Source organism: Anopheles stephensi, chromosome X, assembly GCF_013141755.1.
Source record: "Anopheles stephensi strain Indian chromosome X, UCI_ANSTEP_V1.0, whole genome shotgun sequence".
Lineage (NCBI taxonomy): Eukaryota > Metazoa > Arthropoda > Insecta > Diptera > Culicidae > Anopheles > Anopheles stephensi.
Window position 1 is genome coordinate 14,233,294 of NC_050201.1, and position 22,214 is coordinate 14,255,507.

The following is a 22,214-nucleotide window of genomic DNA, read 5'->3' on the forward strand; positions in this document are numbered from 1 at the left end:
GGAAAGGCCGTGTGGGATGATTGTCACCGATACCCGAAAATGAAAACGAAAGATATCGGACATCACTCGTGATGTGTGTCGAAATCTATAAAACGAGGATCGCATGCTACTTACAGCAGTCTCCTCCTAAACGTTCAAAGTCTCTAATAAACAAATCAACAACAACAATAATCCTTCTAAACGTCGAACGGTGCGCTACACTATTAAAAATAAAGTGAACTGTCTCAAACCACACCACAAAATAAAGAAGAACCTTTTTCTTTACTCTACACTACATTACTCTAGGCCTAGTCAAAAAGTCTAATTAACGGCAGCGATCCGATGGTAGATGTGGTAGTGACGCAGGGATCTCCACATCATGTCAAGGAAATCCAGAATTGGCAGATAAGGAGTGTTAAAATCTTTCATTATCGCTTCCAAACAGAATCGTTGCACTAGACGTCTGCGAGGGTACTTCACCGATTTTAAAGTCTAAACCTGGGACATCGTATCCGTGCTACTCCTAATCAATTCAACAAAATTGAGGGTGAAGTTGAGAGCTCAGTCATCAATCTAAGAATCCATGCTCCAAGAGTCCCGGTAGCTCGTGTCCTTCTACCTTTTTTTTTCTTGAGGAATTCAGTTGTGCATCTCATTTACTTCTGATGCTCGTGGAGATATTGGACCTAGACGCTCCAAATCTAATATTGAGAACCGAAATTTAAATTTAAATCCCGAGATTGTCAACTTCAAACATCTCACTGACATTTCTGAGGCAGCAATTTGTATTACTGGGGACAATTTTTTTTCCCAACAGATGTCGCTTTGCAAACGAAAGGGGCTTGAAACGAAACGGTAACACTTGGAAAGCGATACGGATATCAGCTGGATGTTTGCAAAACTACAGAGCGCTTCTCTTCCAGGACAGTGTCACTGGCACATTCTAGCATGTGTTTCACTGTTTGTCACCAAACGTGGTCTTTATCATGCCTTCCCGATTTGAGAGACAGACCTTGCTGATAAGAGAGCCTTGGATAGCAAATCGAAATCATCAAACCCACTGTGTGCTCCAAACTTCTCCTCATTTCCATAATCTCCCCACCACTTCCACCAGATTTGGTTCCACTGGTTTGAAACGTCACCAGGGTTTTTTTTTTAACTTCTTCTGTTGGTGAACACGGACAGGCGCAGAAAGAGCCACGGGAAAAACACACAGCCTTCTCCACACACACACGCACGCACCCACCCACATACACACACACACACACGCAACATGACGTGAAAACGTCTCGATCTGTCACCGACATTCGACTGGAGGAGGACTGTGCGCGGCCGTGTTTTGCAATGTTTGCCTCCAGTGAAATAACGCCACCCTCGTCATCAGTGCTGGTGCACGCGAAGTAAGGACGGACGAAGGCGCAACCAGGACAAATAGCAATCAGCAAGCAAGGAAACGGGAAAATAACCAACCCCCCCCCCGGGTGCCCAGGAGAGCGAGTCCGTTTTCGACCCGCGCGTAGGCGCCTCTGCGCCATCACACACTGTTCCCGTTTGACGTGTGGCCGTGTCGTGACCGGAGGATCTTCTGCGGAGGACTCCTTTCGGAACATCCAGTGCAGCGTCCAACCACATCCGGGGTACGGTCGGCTTTCGGGCAGTGGTTTTGTTTTTCTTATTCTCCATCTAGAGCTCTGTCATACATTCTGCCTGCCTTCCGAGCGGATCTCCGGGCAGGTCTTCTGCCAGGTGTTTGCCCCCCCCCCCACACCGAGGAACCCTCTGTGTCACACCGTGTGAGGGAATGGCAGCCAGTAGTGACAAGCAAGCGTGCGAAAGAGAGAGCGAGTGAGGTGTAGGCAGTGTGACTAACCATCCAGTTGATGTGCACCGTCACAACGCGCACAACCAACATCACGATGTGTGAAGAAAAGCGTGTGTAGTGGCGTGCGTGTGTGTGTGTGTGTCTTGGCGATTGTGCAAAAAGCTCGGTGCATAATACAACAAAAACCGCACGACCGAAACCAGTGCGACATTTGTAAATATGGCGAAAGTATAAGCACCCAGTAAAGGTGCCTACTACTGCCGTACCCCTTTTTTTCCCTGGACGTGTGAGTGACAATTGGTGGGAATTTGTGTGTGTGTGTATTTTTACGTGTGTCTTCTTTCCGGGAAGGGGTGTCAGAAAAGCGGTGACCGTACCGACAATCGATAACTGGCCACCCTTCAACCTAATGCGGAGCATGGTGGGTAGAGGTGGCTGCGTCACCTCAACACCATTTGCCAACAATCAAACCCTCAAACCTGTGAAGTTGAACAGGAAGGACCACACAGTGCCATAGAAAAGTTTGCTCAATTTTCGTACACCTCCAACAGTCTCCAGCTCCAACTAGCCGGAGGTCCGCGGAGATATCTTCCGAAAACCATACACACACACACCCATACATACAAGAGAATCATACGCGTATGCATACAAACATTCTTGATTTGCGGTCAGGACGGGGTATCAAGTCTCTTCAAGAAATCTTCTGCCTCAAGGAAATATTTCACCAAGGTTCCGCCATTTCGCCATTCCGAAAGGTGGTGAAACAACGGCACAGGTGGTAGAATGGTCGGTGGATCTTCCCGACAGGACACGGGTACACGAAGCCTGCAGTGCATGCGCGCACTCACTCACCCACACACATACACCCACCAACATATTAATAGAAGTTCGATTCTAAAAATAGATTCTCCCACGGCCACAATAACATCAACAACAAAAACCAAAAAAAAAAAACACAACGAACCTCATTTTGTTCCAATGTCAAACGCCATGTTATTGTCCAAGTAACTGATTACGTTCACGGTAATAGCGGGTGCGTTATTAAATCTGTGCGTAGTAAGTGTGTGTTGGGACTCCGTGTTTACGTGAGCTTTAGGAGCTGATGGAGGGTGAGGTGTCCTGTCAAGTATCGCTACTACTTATCTACTCTTTGAGCTGTTGAAGTCGTGGAGTCTGAAGCGTGAAGAATTTCTCGCAACTTTGAATTATATCCTCGGGATATTGTGTACCACTTATATCTCGTCTTCTCCCACTCTCGCCCTCGGTCAGGTATGGACGATAACTGCTACGAAAGGTCAGCGCACACGAGTGATGGATTTACGCATGGCTACTACTGGAAGACAGGCAAGCTTGAGATACACACGGAAAAACTGCTGCCGCAGGGCTTCGAAGTGAACATGAACCACCATCAGCAGCTCGGCGGCGGTGGTTACGATGGTGACACAGGCCGCACCAACCACCAGGATTACTGGTCCCGACCGAACGACTACCATCATGGTGGTGCAACCGGTGGTGCCGGACCCGGTACGACCGGACGCCTTGGTACTGGAATTGGAACGAGCGGTCCCGGACATAGCAGCCTGAACGCGTACAGCCCAAAGTCGAAGCTGGGCAGCCTGTTCGATGGTCACACCACGGCGGACGGTGCGCTCGGCGGAGGTTCGGCTGGCCGTGAGCTTGGCTACGGGTACGATGACGATCACTTCCGTCCGACCGGGTCGTCCGCGTACCTGCCCCAGGATCCGGCCCACAGCTCACTGCCGAACGGTGTCGGCGGGGCTCGTACCGGACGCAAGCTGCCGAACCCGACCCAGCGCAACGGCAAACGTCAGCTGCCCCAGCCGAAGGGTGGTGGTGGCGGTGGTGTATATGGCAGTGCCGGGGACTTCCGGTCGAAGGCACCGGCCGTGCGGAAGCTGCCGATACCGCAGCGCAACCCGAAGTCCATTAACCCGTCAGGACCGCAGCCGCCACTCATCGATAACTTCAACATCGATCTTTCGGTGAAGGTGAGCATCCTCTTGCACGTTTCACGTTCTCTCCTACCTATCTCTCTCTCTCTCTCGCTATCTCGCTCTGTGTATGTATCTCTCGCTCTCTCCTTCCTATCTCTTTGACGTGTGTACGTCAACTATCGTTTATAATTTTATTTTCCTATCAATTTGGTTACGAACTATCCTCATCTGTCCACCACCACCACCCCCCTCTTGACAAGCCACCCCCCCCCGCCCTTTGTTAGCATACCTCCACCACCACCACCCCCTCAAACACATAAACTATATGATGTATCTCGCTTTGCTCATATCGGCATTACGCACCTCATCTCCTGTCAAAACGTCCGCAGCTCCGGCACATTAACGATTCTACTCCACCCTGATTAACTCCTCACAGCTCCTAATCCTTTCCCGTTCTGCTACACATTGCCGGCCATTTCATCCCAGACTCACAGGCGCACTCAAGGTTGCAGCAGTAGCAAACCAAGGGAAAGAAGAAAAAAAATGAAACAGAAAAGCAGCAGGAAAGAACATGGAAATCACTTAACCACCCACTGGCAAATCCTCATCCCTACTCCCTCCAATTTCTTGACCGAGTGACCCAAGGCTAAGTGCATCGTAATGGAATTGGCGTACGCACCGCCACAGTTTCTAGCCTGGGACGCTCGGGTGTCCTTCCGGACATCCTTCTCGTTTTTCTTTTGTTCCCATCCCCATCCGCTCGGCCGGTTCACGGCTCACGCAGTGGCTACTGCTGGACACCTTGGTCGGACCGGACGTGTCCGTCAGTTGTGTCGTGGCGTCCGGATGGGACTGTGGTTCCAGCATCCAGCAGCTGAGCCGGCAGTAGCTCGTGAGTGAGTCGCGAACCGCCTGGTGAACTCCACCTGCCTGAACTCCTCTTAGTTTTGGCTGACTTATCGCAAGAGTTTCTGTGAATGTGTGGTGTGTCTCTTACTCTCTCTCTCTATCTGTGTGTGTGTGTGTACGTAAGTCCCGTAGGTGTGCATCCACCGGTCTGAGGTGACACACACATATTCTCGCAACCACCATCTCCAAAGTTGGTCCTAGCAAGCCGGATACAAAACGCGATCGCGACACATATATCTCTCTCTCTCCCTCCCTTGTATGCTTTGAATGTTTTGTGACTTTTTGTTTGGTTTCCTTGTTTTGCGTTTCTGTTTTCTGATTTGCCAAACACCTCTGGAAAGGGACTCCTCTGTCAGGTCCCGCACCTATCTGAGGTGTGAACCTGAGGATACCTCAGCCTCAGATCGCTCCTCAACAGTTTCGTTTCTCAGTCTTTCTATGTGTGCCCGATAGCCTTCTTATGTTTGGTCGCGCCTCTTCTAAACCAGAGTTAACCTAGACCCTAAAAGAGCCCGACAAGAAAAAACAAACACATGACTACTAAACACTTCTCTTCTTGTTCTTACTCTGTTCTAACACTCCTTCTATCCTATTCTCGCTTTTGTTTTTTGGTGTGTTTCTTTGTGTTTTGTTCTGTATTATATACGTTTTATCTCTCACTCTCTCTCACACTCTCTCTCTCACTCTCTCTTTTCCTTTTCTCCTTCCTCCTTTCCTACTGCACCGGCACACACGTTCTTCTTCCGATGGTCTCGGGATGTATTCTGGATCCTCGTTTCGGTGTATCGTCCTCGACGGGGATCTTTGGGATCTTCCTATATGTTACCACTATCTGTGTGTGTTGTGTGTGTGTGTGTTGGTGCATTCTCCAACTACCTACTACTACCAATTGATCTCCCCGCCCCCTCGACCTTCAACACCCCCACCACCACCACCACTCCGTTCTCTTTTATCTCCACTCTTCGGCAGGCGCGCAAGAGCATATCCGGTCCGATCGACGACGACAGTCTGAAGCGCTTGAACTCGAACATTTTCGGTAACTCGATCAACTACTTTTGCGATCTGTCCCAGAACAAGGAGAACTTTATCACCACCTCGTCGTTCTACGTGAACGACGACGATACGGACGATTACTGCTACAGCGACTTTTTCATGACCTCATCGATCACGCTGTCGAGTAGAAAGATCAAGAAATTGCCGAAAATACAGAACATTGCTAACCATCCCAGACCATCCCAGTCGATGTCTTTTATCGCAGCGGACGTGAATGCGGCGTACCGGAACTTTTCGCTCGTCGCGGAAGCACCGTACAACGATACCGGCTACACACCGGCGGACGAGTACGCGGACGGACGGGGACTGCCGGCACCGCCGGTCGGCAGCAACAGCCAGCAGCAACCGTTGCCAGGGTACTGCAACCACAACCCAATCTACAGCGAGCAGCTGGACAGCTCGAACAGCACGGACGTGGGCGCGCTGATGATGAACGGTGGGCTCGGGATGAAGCCACCGAGCACTAGCGGGACACCGAAGAAGCAACTACCCTCGATACAGCCACCGGTGCACGAATCGCTCGGCTATCCGTACAAGCAGCAGCACTACCCGACGGGACCCGCATCCCGGGACGAGTCGACCGGGCACGGGATGTTACCGAACGGGCACAAGGAGTACGCACCGTCGCGACCGACCCTGATGAACGATCGTGTGACGGCGCTGAAGAGTCGTAGCCGCAGCAGTACACCGGTTTCGAGCAGTGGCGGTTCGAGCAGTCGGAGTGACTACTCCTCTGGTGGCGGAGCTGGCAGCACACGCCAGCAACAGTCACAGCAGCAACAGCAACAATCACCATTCGACCAAGGGTACGACGCGATGAGTCACGTACCGGTGACAAGTGCATCGAGTACTCCGAAGCTACTACCGAGCAAACCGGCCACCAAGAGCTCGTATCTAGCAAGCAGCCCGGACAAGAAGCCGCCACTACGTCGTTCGCCGGATCGAACAATGGACGGGATGTACTACCATGACGATTCCGTCGATCCGTACCTGCTCTCACCGGAGCAATCGACCCTGGCGAAGGAGTCGAAGGAGTCGGTGTACGGTGACTCGCACCGGAGCAACTACGATCAGCTGGACGATGCAGCGTCCGCCTCCGGTGGTCACGAACTGTACGACGACGATCGGTACGGTGATGAGGATCGACTGCCGGGCGAACCTCCGACTGCCAAAAAGCTACCGAAGGTGGCGCACCAATCCGACGGGCTAACGCTCAAAAAGCAACTCCATTTCTTTGACGAGCGTGAGGAATGTTTCGACGAGGAGCTGGAAGAGCTGGAGCAGGCGAACGCGGCCAAGCAGGGTGCGAACGCGATCGTCACCGGGTCGGGCGGTGTTGGATCGAACCTGCTGGTCGGTGCGTCCGCCGGTACGAACGCACTGCTCGAGCACGGGTACGACGCGAAGGCGGACAAGCTGGACCAGCTGGCCGGAAGTATACCGGGCAGTCAGGTGTCTGGTGGGGGTGCCGGCGCTGGCACCGGTGGGACCGGTACCGGTGTGCCTGCTGCCAGCACCGGTGACGGGACCGGTGCGAACGATCTGTCCAAGGACATCACGCAGCAGCAGCAGCAGGGCAAGCGGGAAAACTTCAACGCCCGCGACAAGTGGCTGTGGGCGTACGATCAGATCATCAACGTGAGTAGAACACTTGTAATCTAGCTTTGCGGTGGAGCTTTTCACCGGCATGATGCCCATACCGTTCTCTTGTGCAATTTGCAAGAAAGGGAGAGACAAAAAAAAAAAAAAAAAAAAAACCCTGAAGATGCAGAGGTTTCGCAGATAACGTATACCTATGTAATGCTATTATTATCGTTTGATGCTTGGTATGTCTATCTGGTAGTCGTCTTTCTGTAGTGTGTTTATTCTTTCATCCTTGATTCATTCAACTCCTTTCATACCTCTGCGAGGTCCTGCTACCTACATCGATTTTGCGAGGTACACGGTCGTAAACTGTATCGTCTGTGCGAGCTATTTTTAGGGTAACTCTCGCGGAAAAAAGCTTAAAAAAAAAAACAAGAATCGCCCTCTCTCCATATTCCTGGTGTAAATTATCTGGTGTGGAAGGGTGTTACACAAATACACCTTCATTTACGCTCCTAAAGTGACGCTTCCGTCCTCAAAACACCCTCCGAGACCTTCTCGTTTCGGGTCTTCTGACCGCTCCAAGGTTCCCGTTCTCAACCTAACGTGACCTGTTGCGATGGTGTTGCGCTTGCGTTGAAAAAATTGATTTTCATCCCCCACCCTATTACCAACCAAAGCTCTACAACTTCTGGTGGATGGGGTCGTGTACCGTGCATTCTGGGATTTTTTTTATCACAAGTTCACGCACGCCACCTAAACAGGAGGTGTGGAGAGGATAGTGGTGGAGGAGGAGGAGGAGAAGGTTTCGAGCGTGCGTGCTTTTGAAGTTGAGCTGCGGGTTGAAAGGTGAACTTCCAACCATTTTGTTGTTTGTTGTGGCTAGTGTAGTCATTCCTCAGTCACTGTACATCTCACGGCCGGACATCACTAGTCTCGGGCAAAACAGTTCGATGTGATGCCCCCATCTGCCATCAGATCTGGCAGATGCTGGCAGTCCCAGGAACACGCATCTGTCAGTGAGTGACAGTAGAGGCGGAAGAACACAGGAAAGCTTTTATTGGAGGCTTCCGCTGCATCCGTTTGGCGAACGGCGAGGAATGTCACTGTCAAACAGAGGAGCGCGCAACACGCAGGTTCTGGTTTTGGGCAGAGTGTGCACAGCGTGGTTGCAGCAGAACACTCTCGACCAGTGTCGAAACGCTCTCGAAGCGCCCCTCACCGAAAGGAAGGCTCGTCCTGTGCACTAGAGGCGAGTACCTCTAGCCAGATAGTTTGTGTTCGATTGCCAAACCGTGGAGTGTGTACGGTACAAAATGTCGACCGTTCCGTGGCACCTGAGGCAAAGAGCATTAAATTAAATGTCAGACAAAAATTGGAGCGTGCGTACAGTGAGCGTGTGTGAAGTTGAACGAAACCTACCGGAGAGAACGGATAAATCATCATATAGCTAAGCAGCAAAGTCTATTCGTGTACACAGCGCGTGTAGGACACTCGTTCTTTCTCCCTCTCTCGCTCTCTCTCTCTCTCGTTCACTCTGGTCGTTCGAGCTCGTGTACTTAAAAATGAGAGCACGACCATTACGATAAGAGAGATAACACGGCAAACACACACAAAAGAGCATTCAAGCAGTGGATATTGGACGGGCAGTGCTTTTTTTACGGCTTACGGTAGGAGAGTTCGAGCAGTAAGGCAGTGAGAGCTCGCGCGTGGTACGGGCAGCAGCAGCAGCACTGTAAAAGGAAAAAAGGACTAGCGTGTGCTTCCTGCTTCCAAAAAATTCCTGTCCCATTTAGTGTAGACGGCAGTGGGCACAGCATTCGGTGTGCCCGCAAGCGGTAGTGCAGCATTTTTGGGACAGGACATTTTCTGCAGTCCACATACACAGAGACCGTGCAGGTGTCGCGTACCGTGGATGATGATAACACCTACATCATCCCTTGCTTGCAAAACGTAGGCCTGGCGTACCGTGTCGGGTTGGCGTTGTGGTGACTACGTTCTACATCGATTAACCTCACAAATTGATTAGAATACGCGTCAGACTCTCGAGAACCAGACGTTTGGGAAAGGAGATATCTGTGTGTGTGTGTGTGTGGGTGGGTGCGTGTGTGTCCTTGTTTTAATTGCGACAAAATGTCACCCGTGTGTGCGTGGTGTGAATGAAGTAGTAGTTGCACGCACTGAACCCCCTAAGGGTTGGTGTTTGGTTAGGAGTCTTGGACCGAGGACTCCACTCCAGGGCTCCTTCCCACTCCAGGCGTGTGAGGTGTTGCTGAAGTTGTTTTGAATTATTCAACTCAACTCGCTGTCGGTTGAGGGTGGCGAGGACTTACACGCAAAAGAAAAACGAATGTAATGAGAAAACGCTTCGACAAGGACACTGGGCTGTGCGGTTGTGTGCGCTTTGCTTGCCGTGTCCTACATTTACTGTCTGCTCGATTCGAGCAGCGTTATGCTATCGCTCGTAGCCGTAGACAGCATCGTCCATCAATGCAAACGGACTCTTCTATCAAAACTCAATAGGGACACGACGTCGTTTGTCGATAATTTGCTGATTGCTCGTCTCCGTTCCCCGACCATACAGTGTACCAACTATCAAACCGCTATCTTAAACGGTTACTGCCTAGCGTCACCCACCCACAGGCACACATACACACAAACGGCACCCAGTCTACATCGATAGTCCTTCTGCTGTCATCCGACTTTCTAACCAAAAAAAAAAAAAAAAAGAAGACCCCTCCGAATCCCATCATCACCGCCTCCCCAAGACTCCCTCTGCGTGGCGGGCCTGAATCGATGAGAATGGCCTAGTGGAGTGCAAAAACTGCTCTGAGAGTATTCGTCTTAATGTGTGTGTGTGTGTCTGTATGTGTGTCAGGTGTGGCGAAGCGTGAGTGCGTGTGAAAAGAAGCATGTGACTGCTTTGGAGAACGCTTTACTTCCCTAACTCCGCGTGTGTACGTGTGTGTGCGTGTGTGTAACAGTTGTCCTAGTACAAAAACAAGTGCAGCAGTAGCAGCAGCAGCAGCATCGAATCCTCCCGTTCACAATGGATGAAAACGAGGTGATGGCGGCGTTCCTCTGGAGCAAACAGTCGCAGGAGATGTACAGCAACCAGGGGCTGAAGGATCTGCACCATCTGCACCAGGACTTTATCATCAACGACTACACCGACAAGATAGCGACCAACATCGATCTGCTCGACACCGAGCTCAAGTTCGCCTGGGCCGCCCTGAACCTGTTGAACGAGGAGTACACAAAGATGTCGGAGAAGGTGTTCAAGCTACAGTCGCTCAACATATCACAGCAACGGATAGTGCAAAACTTGCAGTTTATGGAGGAAAACCGGAAAGCATATCTCGACATGATACCGGACTATGCGAAGCATCACGAGTTTTCGCTCCAGGAGCAGTCCCGCCTGCGGAAGGATCTCGAGTATCGGGACCGGATCAACGAGGCGCTGATCAACAGTGGCATGATACCGCTGCAGGAAGAGCAGGAAGAGTTTCTGCACCAGCAGCAGCAACAGCAGCAGCTGCACCTGCACCATCAGCAGCAGCAGCAGTTGTTCCACCAGCAGTTGCACAGCTCGGCACAGATGTATCATTCCGGGTCGCAGCTGATACCGGGCGCTAGGCACGGTGGGTATGAGGGTATGCATATGCTCGATCAGCATCTGCACCTGCAGCAGCAACAGCAGCAGCATCACCAGCAACAGCTACAGCAACAGCTCCAGCACCAGCAGGTGCAGCTTCAGTTTGACAACGATTTTCTGATGCTCCAACGATCCCTAGCGAACGTGCCGGATGCTCAGGGGCTGCTGAAGCAACAGCTAGAGCACGGAGTAGATCCTTATGCTGCTCCACCCGTAGCAGCAGCATCAACAGCAGCTGGAGCAATAGTGCTACCGTCCCGCAGCGCTCCACCACCATCGGAGTTGCCCCGTATGTCGACGAACCCGTTCCTGTCCGCCGGCGAAGCGGACCGGGGACTGTTGCGTAACATCGAACCGGCGGACAGTGCGGCGATTATAGAGGAGCAGCTGCGTACCTCCTTCCTGAACCACGCCAAGCAGATCGAGCTTGAGTTCGGTACGCCCAAGTCGAAAAAGTACACGGCCGAACGGATTGAGAAGATGCAGAGCGAGGAGGTGCGGGAACTGATCAACAAGATCATGAGCGAGGAGGATGTGGCATCGCTCAGCAGCGAGGAGATGGATAAGGTGCGCTGCTTTATGGCGAAGAACTGCTCCGAGCTGATGGACGTGTTCGATGACGATCTGCAGGTGGTGTACCCGGTCAAGTCGGCTGAGTTGCTAATGGCGAGAAGCAAGCAGACGGTCACCGTTACCACGGCTGCTGGGGCGAGTCCTCGGAAGGAGTTGTCGAAGTATCTGCCGGAGGGTATCGCCACGCTTACCAAGGATGATCTGCTGACGGTGGAAAATGGTACGATTACGATACAGGACAGTACCTCGGAGAATGACTTCCGGTTGAACTTGAACACGGACCATGCAGCTCGGGTGGCAGAGAACGGGACATCACCGAAGAAGTTAAGTGAGTTCTCACCATTTGGACTGCAGGCGACTGCAGCTGCAGCGGCCATCTTGGGCAATGATCCCGCACTGGATGGATTCCGCGAGAAGCGTCCATCGGAGGTGGAACAGATTGAAGCACTGCAGGGTGATGAAGGTAGTGAGGACATCGGTAAACCGGTACTGGATAATGATATGGCGGACGTGCCCAAAACGACCATTCCACCAACATTCGCCTGCTCCAACTTGGTGGGTTTGACGAACGGTAAGGCAATGGTTACCAACTTTCGGCCCAACATCACGGAAGCATTGGAGATGACGTCCTGCGTTGCTACGCCGAGTGTCCTTTCCCACCATCTGTCAAACGGTGTCGAAACGGTCGAAGCACGAAATGCAGGGCCAGCCATCTGTTCGGACAGCGTATCGAGTGCTTCCGGGTTACGTTCGCGTAAGGCTAGCGTAGCCGATGCCTCACTCATCGCATCCGGTAGTACGGTGGTTAAGAGTACTACCATCACCACCGTCACTGACACTTCCGATACGGCTGCCATCCTGCAGGCAATTATTAGTCGTCGGTCGAGCGTAGCCGAACCATCGACCAGTCCACCCACGTTTCAACCACTACCCGGCCAAACGTCCATTACCGATTCGCCCGAGATGCAAGCGATCTACGATAGTCTGTCGCGCAAGTCAAGCATCCCAACGCTCAGCGATACGAACTTCTTTCCCTCGCTGGACATTACCGACTCCGGGTTTGCCGATACGAGCGACAGTTTGGGACTGTTCTCGCAGCTTCCACTCACCTCCGTACCGGGTACGGAGGCACCGATCAGCTTGCCGGACTTTTCCACCATGTCCGCCATCTCGAACATGCCGGACAGTTCGGACTGTTCCTCCTTTCTGCACATGTCGATGAACTCGTCCGGGATAAGCGAGGCGTCTGATAGTATTGCGTTTAGCCATCCGGTATCGCTGCCCGGCACGGAGCACCACGTGAAGGAGACGTTGGTGGTAACGTCCACTACAATCATGACGACTTCCACGTCCACGACGGTCGGCAAACTACCAGCACTGCCTCCAATAGGACCGACCACCACAATGGCAGTGTTGGCAGAGGGTAAGCCAATAGTTGAAGCGACCGGTCAGACGCTGCCTTCCGTAACGTCTACTGTTACGGTCACGGGAACTGCTAGTATGATTGTCACAGCAAATGGTTCAGCAACCGTAGCAATTACCGCCCCGGAAGTGACGAAGACTTTAAAGCCTACCCCAGCACCGGTCGTCATCACCAGCATTCCGTTCGTGAAGCCTACACCAGCAGTCGTAACGACGAGTGTAGTTACTCCGCAACCTCAACCACAGCCAGTAAGCCAACCGAGCAAGGTACCGCTGGTAGGATCGCTACTGCCCACCAAACAACCATCCGTTCCAGCCCCTCAGCCTGCACAGGCTGAACAGAAGGGTGGCTTCTTTCAGTCAACCACCGTCAACATCGGTAGCTTCTTCAACAAGGTGAACAAGAACCTGGTGCATCAGGAAAGCACTGACAGTCTGATCGGTGCCAAGTCCAAATCGTTCTTTGCCTCCATGAAGAGTTCGTTCAGTCTCGACTCGTCAAAGGCTTCGGTGGACGAGGGAGATGTGCAGCAGGTACCGAGCGCTGTTCCACCGCCGGCCCCACATCTGGACGTCATCCAACAGCCACCGACTGATCTGTCGCCGTTGACAGCTAAAGGTGAGTGATGACTTCCCGGTGTTCCGATGTCACCGGGCGTATCGTACTTATTGGGCCTCCCATCTATCTATCCACATATTTGTTGCAGGTGGCATGACTCCATCCGCGGAGGGTTCGTTGCACGAGCAGCCAACACCATCCTCACTGCACGGTGACCAGCAGCCGTCACCTCCGCGCGACAACACATCCTTCGAAGGTCAGCTCGAACCGAGCCCGGTCGGTACGCAGCCGAGCCCGGTAGGCGAGTACGACCCGGACGACCCGTACCAAAGCTACGAACCGGACGCGACCAGCGGTGCCGAACTGTTGTCCCAGGCCGGTGACGTACAGCTGGCACTGGAGAAGGATCTCGATCCGAATGCGGTCGGTGTCGCACCGCCAGCACAGCGCCGTCAGAGTTTGTTTCGCGCCCAAGGTAGTGAAGGTATGCAGATCTGACTGAGCGCTCTCTGTTGCGAAACCCGCGGCTTCACACCGTATGTCTTCCCTTTGCTTTGCAGATGGTGAGGGCGGCAGCAAATGGAAGCTGCTGAAAACGCTCAAGGAGAAGCGTATCGAGGAGAAACAGAAGGTGGTCGAAGTCGGTGAGTCCTTCGACGATGAGCCCGGTCTGTTCAAAAAGGTGGACGTAAGTGGCAAGAACGAGGAGCCCGAGGTAAATGACACCACTGCGGCACCTGCTATCGGTGGGCGAATGCGTTTGACTATGCTATAAATCAGAGAACACAGAAACAAACAAAAAAAAACAAACCAAAGTAAAAGAAGTAAAAGAAGAAAAAGAAAAGCAAAAAAATGAAAAAAAGAAAAAAGCGTTGCAAAAAAAGAAAAGAAAAAAAGACAAGAGAAAAAAGGAAAATCACACACACACATGCAAAAAAAAAGACAAAGCAAATGCAACGCCAAAACAAAAAAAGAAAATGAAAAACCCCCCAAGCAACCGATCGGTAGTACGGCATTTGATTTGATGTGATTTACCCATTTGTGTTTACCATCACCACCAATCACCTAACCTCGCGGTTTTGTAACGTCACCTTCCTGTGTCAGTACTTGGCGTGTGATTGGCTTCCCCGATGGTGCCAGGACCAGTTGGCGGAACCAATGTTCCGCTCTCGTCATCAATTGTTGCGTGTATTATAATTGTGTGCTGTGTGCTGCCCATCGTATATCTACACTCTCTCTCTCTCTCTCTGTCTCTGTCTCTACTATGTCTATGTATATTTACTACCGTTTGACACACTGCAACAAAAAAACATTACCAAACTGCCCCGCATATAACCTCTATTGCTGTACCCGTGTGCGTGTATGTGTGTGTGTGTGTATATACGAGGAGCGTATTGTTTTCTGTTATTCGTTTACGTGTATCTCTCTCTATGTATCTGTATTTATAACACTTTTGTTTCGGAATCAGTTTCGGAAGGGTCTGTAGAGGTAAGAATAGTACATCACTGTTACCAAAAAAAAAAAACCAAACAAATCAAAACAGAACAAAAAGTAAACAAAAAAAAAACAACAACTGTTGCATCTCTATCCCCTTTAGCTAGTAACACCAGACCACCCGCGCTGGTTCCATACTTTTGACAGTAGAATGAAAGTTACTAACCTTAAAAAAACACACACAACCTCCCATTTAACGCATTAAGCCTCGATGCTCATCATTGTCAGCCAAGTCCCCGATTTTTGGTTGTTCATTTTGTATTTTTTTTTCATTTGTCTTTTGATTTTGTGTTGTTGTCGTTGTTGTTGTTGTTGTGCTATATTGTTGTATTGTTTTTGGCGAAACCTCTCGAGATATGTATATCTCTTTGTCTCTCTCTCTCTCGTTGACTCGAATCAGTCTTATACATACATGTGTTTTACTGATGCAAGGCAATTTGCAAAGCAGGACGGTAGTTTTGTATCGCATTACCGTAGTAATAAAGATGGTTCTGCTTTCGAGAAAAAAAATGCGTTAAAAGAAGCGCTAACGTTAGTGATGTATGTACTTCACCTTCTAATGCCTCTCTGTTTGCTTTCCCCATTTTTTCCCCATCACAACATGGCGGCTCGACAGAAGCGCAATGGTACGGTCGATAGTGGCAGGAACAATGGGTAAGTGCACTCACACACGACCACTTAAGAGCAACTGGTATATAGATCTCTCTTGTCCATATTCGGCAGGCTGGGCGATAACACCTTCTACAGCAACATCGACAGTATGCCGGACATCCGACCAAGAAGGAAGTCCATACCGCTCGTGTCGGAGCTGGTAGGTATTGTGTTGGGGACGAACCTTGAAGAACGAACCCAAAAAAAGAAAACTACAATAACCGGCGTGTATTCCTATCGTCGTTACCCCCTCTGTCCCTCCACACCACCGTTGCTGGTGGTGGTGTTAATCGACGTTTCCCCGTATTCGTCGGTGAGGATTTGTTGGAAGCGCTAGGGCACCTCTGGTGGGCGCCACTCCGTAGTGATGTGTTTCGCGACGCGTCAGGCGTATGCAATCATCTGGATTTTATTATCCTCTGTTAGTAGCCATAAAGACGATCCTCCAGGATATTGTCTGGAGCTCGCTTTAGAATATTAAATTGCATACCTTCAGGAGCCTGGACGTCGCCATAACGCAACGCTATTAAATGCGAGTAGTGCCGCATCCAAGTGCGGCATAACCTTTCCAACAATTTCCAGACATTCCGATCCGCGTACAAAAAAACGAAAAAAAAAAAACTGAAGCAATCCTAACCGTATCTGTGTGTGCATTGGCATACCTTTCTTGTTTCTTTCTATGATGTTATCCTTCATATACAAAAAAAAAAAAATCTTCACCTGGCTGTTCCTGCTACTCTAAACTCTATGTCTATCCCGTCTGTGTGTTGAACCCATGAAAACCAATACTAACACACCACACAACATTTGCCTGCCCCGTTCGTCATTTCCGTCGTATCTTGTAAACCTAACCTCAACATGATTTCGCAAAACGCTCTCCTCAACAGGTCCTCAAAGTAAGTGTATTTTGACAAGGTGATTTTGGTTTTTTCGTTTGCTTTCTGTTTATTTAACCATACACATTTGACCGTTTTTGGTTTCGAGCACCTATCTAAGTATGTGTGAGTGTGTGTGGGTGTATCTTCCGTTATCCTGTAGCTGTTGATGTGATATTAACTTTTTAAGTTGTCGCCCTATTTATACACCCATATTATCGCTATCTGCACGTAAGAATATTATTAAAGTAGTTGTAAATAGTTCGTTTGTTTGCCGAAATCAAGTCGACGCGGTGTATACCTAATGTACGCTAATGTTCTGTATGTGTTCGTTTGTCTCTCCGTGCGCTCATGGCGATAGACCATGGCGGCAACGAAACGCAACGCCGGATTAACGTCAGCCGTACCGAGAGCGACCTTAAACGATGAGGAGTTGGTAAGTGAAGATGATGCCCCCCCTTCCCTGATGTGGTAGGGTTATATGTGGACGCCTCTATCATTGTCACATCTGCTTTTACAGAAAATGCACGTATACAAGAAAGCACTGCAGGCGTTGATCTATCCCATCTCGTCGACCACACCGCATAACTTTGTCCTGTGGACAGCCACCTCCCCGACGTACTGCTACGAGTGTGAAGGACTGCTGTGGGGTATAGCGCGACAAGGTGTCAGGTAATAGCAGCCGTAGGAGTGGTTGGTATATCTGCCAGAAGCACACCACGACTAACGCCACGTTACGCATGCTTCCCTTCCAGATGTACCGAGTGTGCTGTCAAGTGTCACGAGAAGTGTAAGGACTTGCTGAATGCGGATTGTTTGCAGAGTAAGTAGCGTCGCAGGTGGATAGCGCACGGTGAACCTTCATGGTGAGTGTCTGTTCTTGCCTTACATCTCGTTACAGTGTGTTTTGCCGGTGCTTCCGAAAAGAGTTCTAAACATGGCGCCGAGGATAAGGCAAACTCGGTGATAGCGGCAATGAAGGAGCGGATGAAGCAGCGTGAACGTGACCGGCCCGAAATATTCGAACTGATCAGGTATGGTTGAGCATTTGGAGGTGACCTACTGGCTGACGATGTCAACACACTCAATGTCTCGTTCTTTCTCTCTCTCTTGCAGGAAAGTTTTTGCGGTGGAGGAGAAAAGTCATGCCGGGCATATGAAGGCGGTGAAGCAGAGCGTACTGGACGGTACGAGCAAGTGGTCGGCCAAGATTGCGATCACCGTCATCTGTGCGCAGGGTTTGATTGCGAAGGATAAGAGCGGTACAAGCGATCCGTACGTGACGGTGCAGGTAAGTAAGGTGAAGAAGCGCACCCGCACGATGCCGCAGGAACTGAATCCGGTGTGGAACGAAAAGTTCAACTTGTAAGTATGGCTTGCGCAACACCCATCCAGAATACCTTTCCTGTGAGGCATCTGTGTAACTCACGCCAACACTCTCCTCACCCACCCAGCGAGTGCCACAACTCTTCCGATCGCATCAAGGTGCGCGTGTGGGACGAGGATAACGATCTCAAGTCGAAGCTGCGACAGAAGTTAACGCGAGAGTCGGACGACTTTCTGGGACAGACAATCATTGAAGTGCGAACGCTGTCGGGCGAGATGGACGTTTGGTACAATCTGGAGAAGCGTACTGACAAATCAGCCGTGTCCGGGGCGATCCGTTTGCATATTTCCGTAGAGATTAAAGGCGAGGAAAAGGTAGCACCGTACCACGTCCAGTACACCTGCCTGCACGAGAACGTGTTTCACTACTTGTGCGAGGAAGCGCTGGGAGCGGTAAGTACGCACTCGTCATCTCTCTTCACTATCTGATACACTAACACCTCCCGTATGTTTCGCGTACCGTTCCACAGGTGAATCTTCCACAGACCAAAGGTGATGACGGGTGGAAGATTTACTTCGACGAAACGCCGGAAGAGATCGTGGACGAGTTCGCGATGCGTTACGGTATTGAGAACATTTACCAAGCCATGACCCACTTTCATTGCCTATCTACGAAGTACCTGTGCGCTGGCGTCCCGGCTGTTATGAGTACACTATTAGCTAATATAAACGCTTACTATGCACACACTACGGCTTCTAGCGCGGTATCGGCCAGCGATCGCTTTGCGGCTAGTAATTTTGGTGTAAGTGTTCCCGTGACATCGGCTTGCTTTAGACTAGATACTGAGTTTGAAACTCCCGTGCCTCTCTATCCGCAGAAAGAGAAGTTCGTTAAGCTATTGGACCAGCTGCACAACTCGCTACGAATCGACTTGTCCATGTATAGAAATAACTTCCCCGCTTCCAGTCAGGAGAAGCTGATGGATCTTAAATCTACTGTAGATTTGTTAACCAGTATTACCTTTTTCCGTATGAAAGTAAGTGTCTGCCGCTATATCTCATGCGTATCGATAAGAAGCTACAAGCCGCGTTCCCTCTTTTTTTCAGGTTCAAGAGTTATCCAGCCCACCTAGAGCAAGCACAGTGGTAAAGGATTGTGTAAAGGCTTGTCTACGATCAACCTATCAATTTTTGTTCGAGAACTGTTACGAGCTATATAATCGAGAGTTTCAGGTAAGATATAGCAGGTTGAAGTGGATGTTAGTGAGTTCTGACGATTCCTCTACCACACTGCAGGTTGATCCGAACGAGGCGAAGCGTGAAGGTGAAGACCACGGACCAAAACTAGAGAATGTTGATTTCTGGCACAAGCTAATAGCTTTAATTGTATCAGTTATCGAGGAAGATAAAAATAGTTATAGTGCTGTACTTAATCAATTCCCGCAAGAGCTTAACATCGGCCAGGTAACGGCAAGCGTTACGCATTGAAGTTGGAGCGTTACCGTTACATCGTTTGACCGGTCTCGGTATTCCCACAGGTGTCTGCGGCAACCATGTGGAGCCTGTTCGCCGTCGATATGAAGTACGCGCTCGAGGAGCACGAACAGCACCGGCTGTGCAAATCGTCCGCGTACATGAACCTGCACTTCAAGGTGAAATGGTTGTACACCAACTACGTGAAGGAGGTGCCACCGTACAAGGGTGCGGTCCCGGAGTATCCGGCCTGGTTCGAACCGTTCGTGATGCAGTGGCTCAACGAAAACGATGACGTGTCGCTGGAGTATCTGCACGGGGCGTTCAAGCGGGACAAGAAAGACGGGGTACATTCGGGGCACAGCTTGGCGACACACCAAACGCTGTGGGGGATGCCGTGGGATGTGCCGGGTCGTTTCGTACCGTTTGTGCTGACCTTCCATTTTCTGCCTTGTTTTCTTACTTACAGTTCCAAAAAAGTAGTGAGCATGCGCTCTTCTCAAACTCGGTCGTCGATGTCTTTACGCAGCTAACACAGTGCTTCGATGTGGTAAGCAAACTCGACTGTCCCGATCCAGAAATCTGGAAGCGTTACATGCGACGTTTTGCTAAGACCATTGTTAAAGTACTGCTTGCGTATGTTGATATCGTTAAGTCGGAATTCCCCGATATAATGCACGAGGAGCGAACAGTAAGCGAACACAATTTTTTCTTCCTTCTCTCTGTCTGTCTTGTCTGTTTCCTCTATCTCTCTCTCTCTCTAAAAAAAAAAGAATCCCCTGTTTCCTTTACTGGTGTGTACCCGTTGGTGGTTTTTAGTCCGATTACTGACATTTCTATTCGCACCTCGTACGTTACGTTAGGCGTGCATACTTATGAACAACATCCAGCAACTGCGGGTACAGCTGGAGAAGATGTTCGAATCGATGGGTGGCGACAAGCTGGAAGAGGACGCGGCCAACATTCTCAAGGAGCTGCAGCAGAACCTGAACACGGCGCTGGACGATCTGGCGACACAGTTTGCCAAGAGGTAAGTGGGGGGGAGGGGGAGGGAGATGCCATCCGCCCTTTTTGGGGGATACTCATGCGCATCCTTTTTGCATCTTCCAGTCTGGAGCCGAGAATTACTGGCAGCGTGCGAGAGCTGGGCGATCTGTTGCAGCAGGTGAAGCAGCAGAGCTCTCTGTTCCATGCGCCGCCCGCTGACGATGCCAATCTGATCGCGATCGAGGCGGACGAGGTGTTGCGACCGCTGATGGACCTGCTGGACGGTTCGCTCTCCATGTACGCCCAGTCGTGCGAGAAGACCGTACTGAAAAGACTGCTGAAGGAGCTGTGGAAGATAGTGATCCGAACGTTGGAGAAAACGATCGTGCTTCCACCGATGACCGATAGGACGGTGAGTGTAACTGTTGGGATGGCAAACAACATATAGCATCTACCACATCCTACTGCTATCTCCCTTGTAGATGGTGTTCAAGCATCTCACCGACAATGCCAAGAATCTGGCAGCGAACGCTAAAATCGAGGACATGTCGCGGCTCATCAAGAACCACATGTCCGGCAAACAGGATGCCAAGAATGTGCTCAGCGGAGTGATGGACATCTCCAAAGAGGTAAGACAACATATGCGAGATGCGTTTTGTGGGGAATGCGTTCCATTTACAAACCCTCCGTCACTTTTAGCCTTTCTCTGTGGGACAGATGGAGAAGAACTTGTCACCAAAGCAGTGTGCCGTGCTGGAGGTGGCCCTCGGCACAATCCAGCAGTACTTCCACGCCGGTGGCAACGGGCTGAAGATGCCGTTCCTGGAGAAATCACCGGAACTGCAGAGCTTAAAGTACGCACTGAGTCTGTACACGCAGACCACCGATACGCTAATCAAATCGTTCGTCTCCGGCCAAGGTGCTTCTGAAGGTAAGGGTGTTTGGTGTCGGCTTGCAAACAACTGCTCAACTAATGCCATCCTATCTTACCTCCTGCAGAAGGTGTAAGTCACGATGATGCATCCGTCGGTGAGGTGTCCATACAGATAGACGTCTCGTCGAACCCGGAGAACGGTGAACAGAAAATATCCGTCAAGGGTAAGAGATTCGACTCATACGCGCTCATAACCTCAACACCTCTTACATCGTTCCACAACTTCTCTTCTCCATCTTCAGTGATCGCCGCCAACGATCTCAAATGGACCGTCCCGTCCGGCATGTTCCGGCCATTCATCGAGGTCAATCTGATCGGACCGCATCTGAACGATCGGAAACGAAAGTTTGCGACCAAATCGAAATCCAACAACTGGTCGCCAAAGTACAATGACACCTTCCATTTGTAAGCATCAATCGCTGGGAGTAGTGTGATCGTGCGTTATGATTCAAGCCACCATTTTGTTGTCTCTCTATCGCAGCATTATTGGCAATGAGGAGCAGCTGGAGTTCTTCGAGCTGCACATCTGCGTGAAGGATTACTGCTTCGCCCGGGAGGATCGGCTAGTTGGTGTAGCAATACTAAAGCTGAAAGATGTCGTTGATCAGGTATACTATGTTTTGGGGATTTTGTGTGTGTGTGTGTGTTTGTTTTGCGAATGAGTGAATGAGAAGCGTGTGTGTGATGGATGTGCGAGAAAATGCAAGAAGAACTATTCGCCAACGTCTGAAGGATCAGGATGCGCACCGGAGCAACGAGGACCTCTGCAACATCTCGTCGGGTAAGGTAGACAACATCAACAACATTATTACTAAGACTTTGTTTCTTCTAGTACACTCGAGTGGAGAAGATCTTCCGGCAGCAAAGAGGCAATAATACATCCGGTCTCAGAACTGTCATCAATGTCAGTGATGATTGAGCGAACTTGTTACAATAAACCCCTTCAAAATGAAACAGTAATGC

General features: G+C 50.5%; 1 protein-coding gene across 3 annotated transcripts; it reads left to right on the forward strand.

The window, feature by feature from the left end:
- The first annotated feature begins 1,177 nt into the window (after positions 1-1,177).
- On the forward strand, positions 1,178-22,211 carry LOC118509652 (protein unc-13 homolog B). 3 transcript variants are annotated; one of them, XM_036050600.1, is made up of 25 exons: positions 8,986-13,571; positions 13,660-13,995; positions 14,072-14,226; positions 15,622-15,659; positions 15,729-15,816; positions 16,544-16,552; positions 16,893-16,967; positions 17,052-17,203; positions 17,287-17,354; positions 17,433-17,565; positions 17,648-17,896; positions 17,986-18,310; positions 18,388-18,660; positions 18,736-18,894; positions 18,965-19,090; positions 19,154-19,321; positions 19,396-19,677; positions 19,800-20,021; positions 20,194-20,360; positions 20,441-20,729; positions 20,800-20,946; positions 21,017-21,248; positions 21,317-21,415; positions 21,494-21,656; positions 21,733-22,211. In XM_036050600.1, exons 1-25 carry the CDS (start codon positions 10,352-10,354, stop codon positions 21,911-21,913), a joined length of 7,356 nt encoding a protein of 2,451 aa, XP_035906493.1. In that variant the 5' UTR covers positions 8,986-10,351; the 3' UTR covers positions 21,914-22,211. The 3 variants fall into 3 exon arrangements, with proteins under 3 accessions (XP_035906512.1, XP_035906493.1, XP_035906503.1); XM_036050619.1 differs by lacking the exons at positions 8,986-13,571; positions 13,660-13,995; positions 14,072-14,226; positions 16,544-16,552 and adding exons at positions 1,178-1,616; positions 3,071-3,810; positions 5,635-7,356; XM_036050610.1 differs by lacking the exon at positions 16,544-16,552.
- Positions 22,212-22,214: the final 3 nt, after the last annotated feature.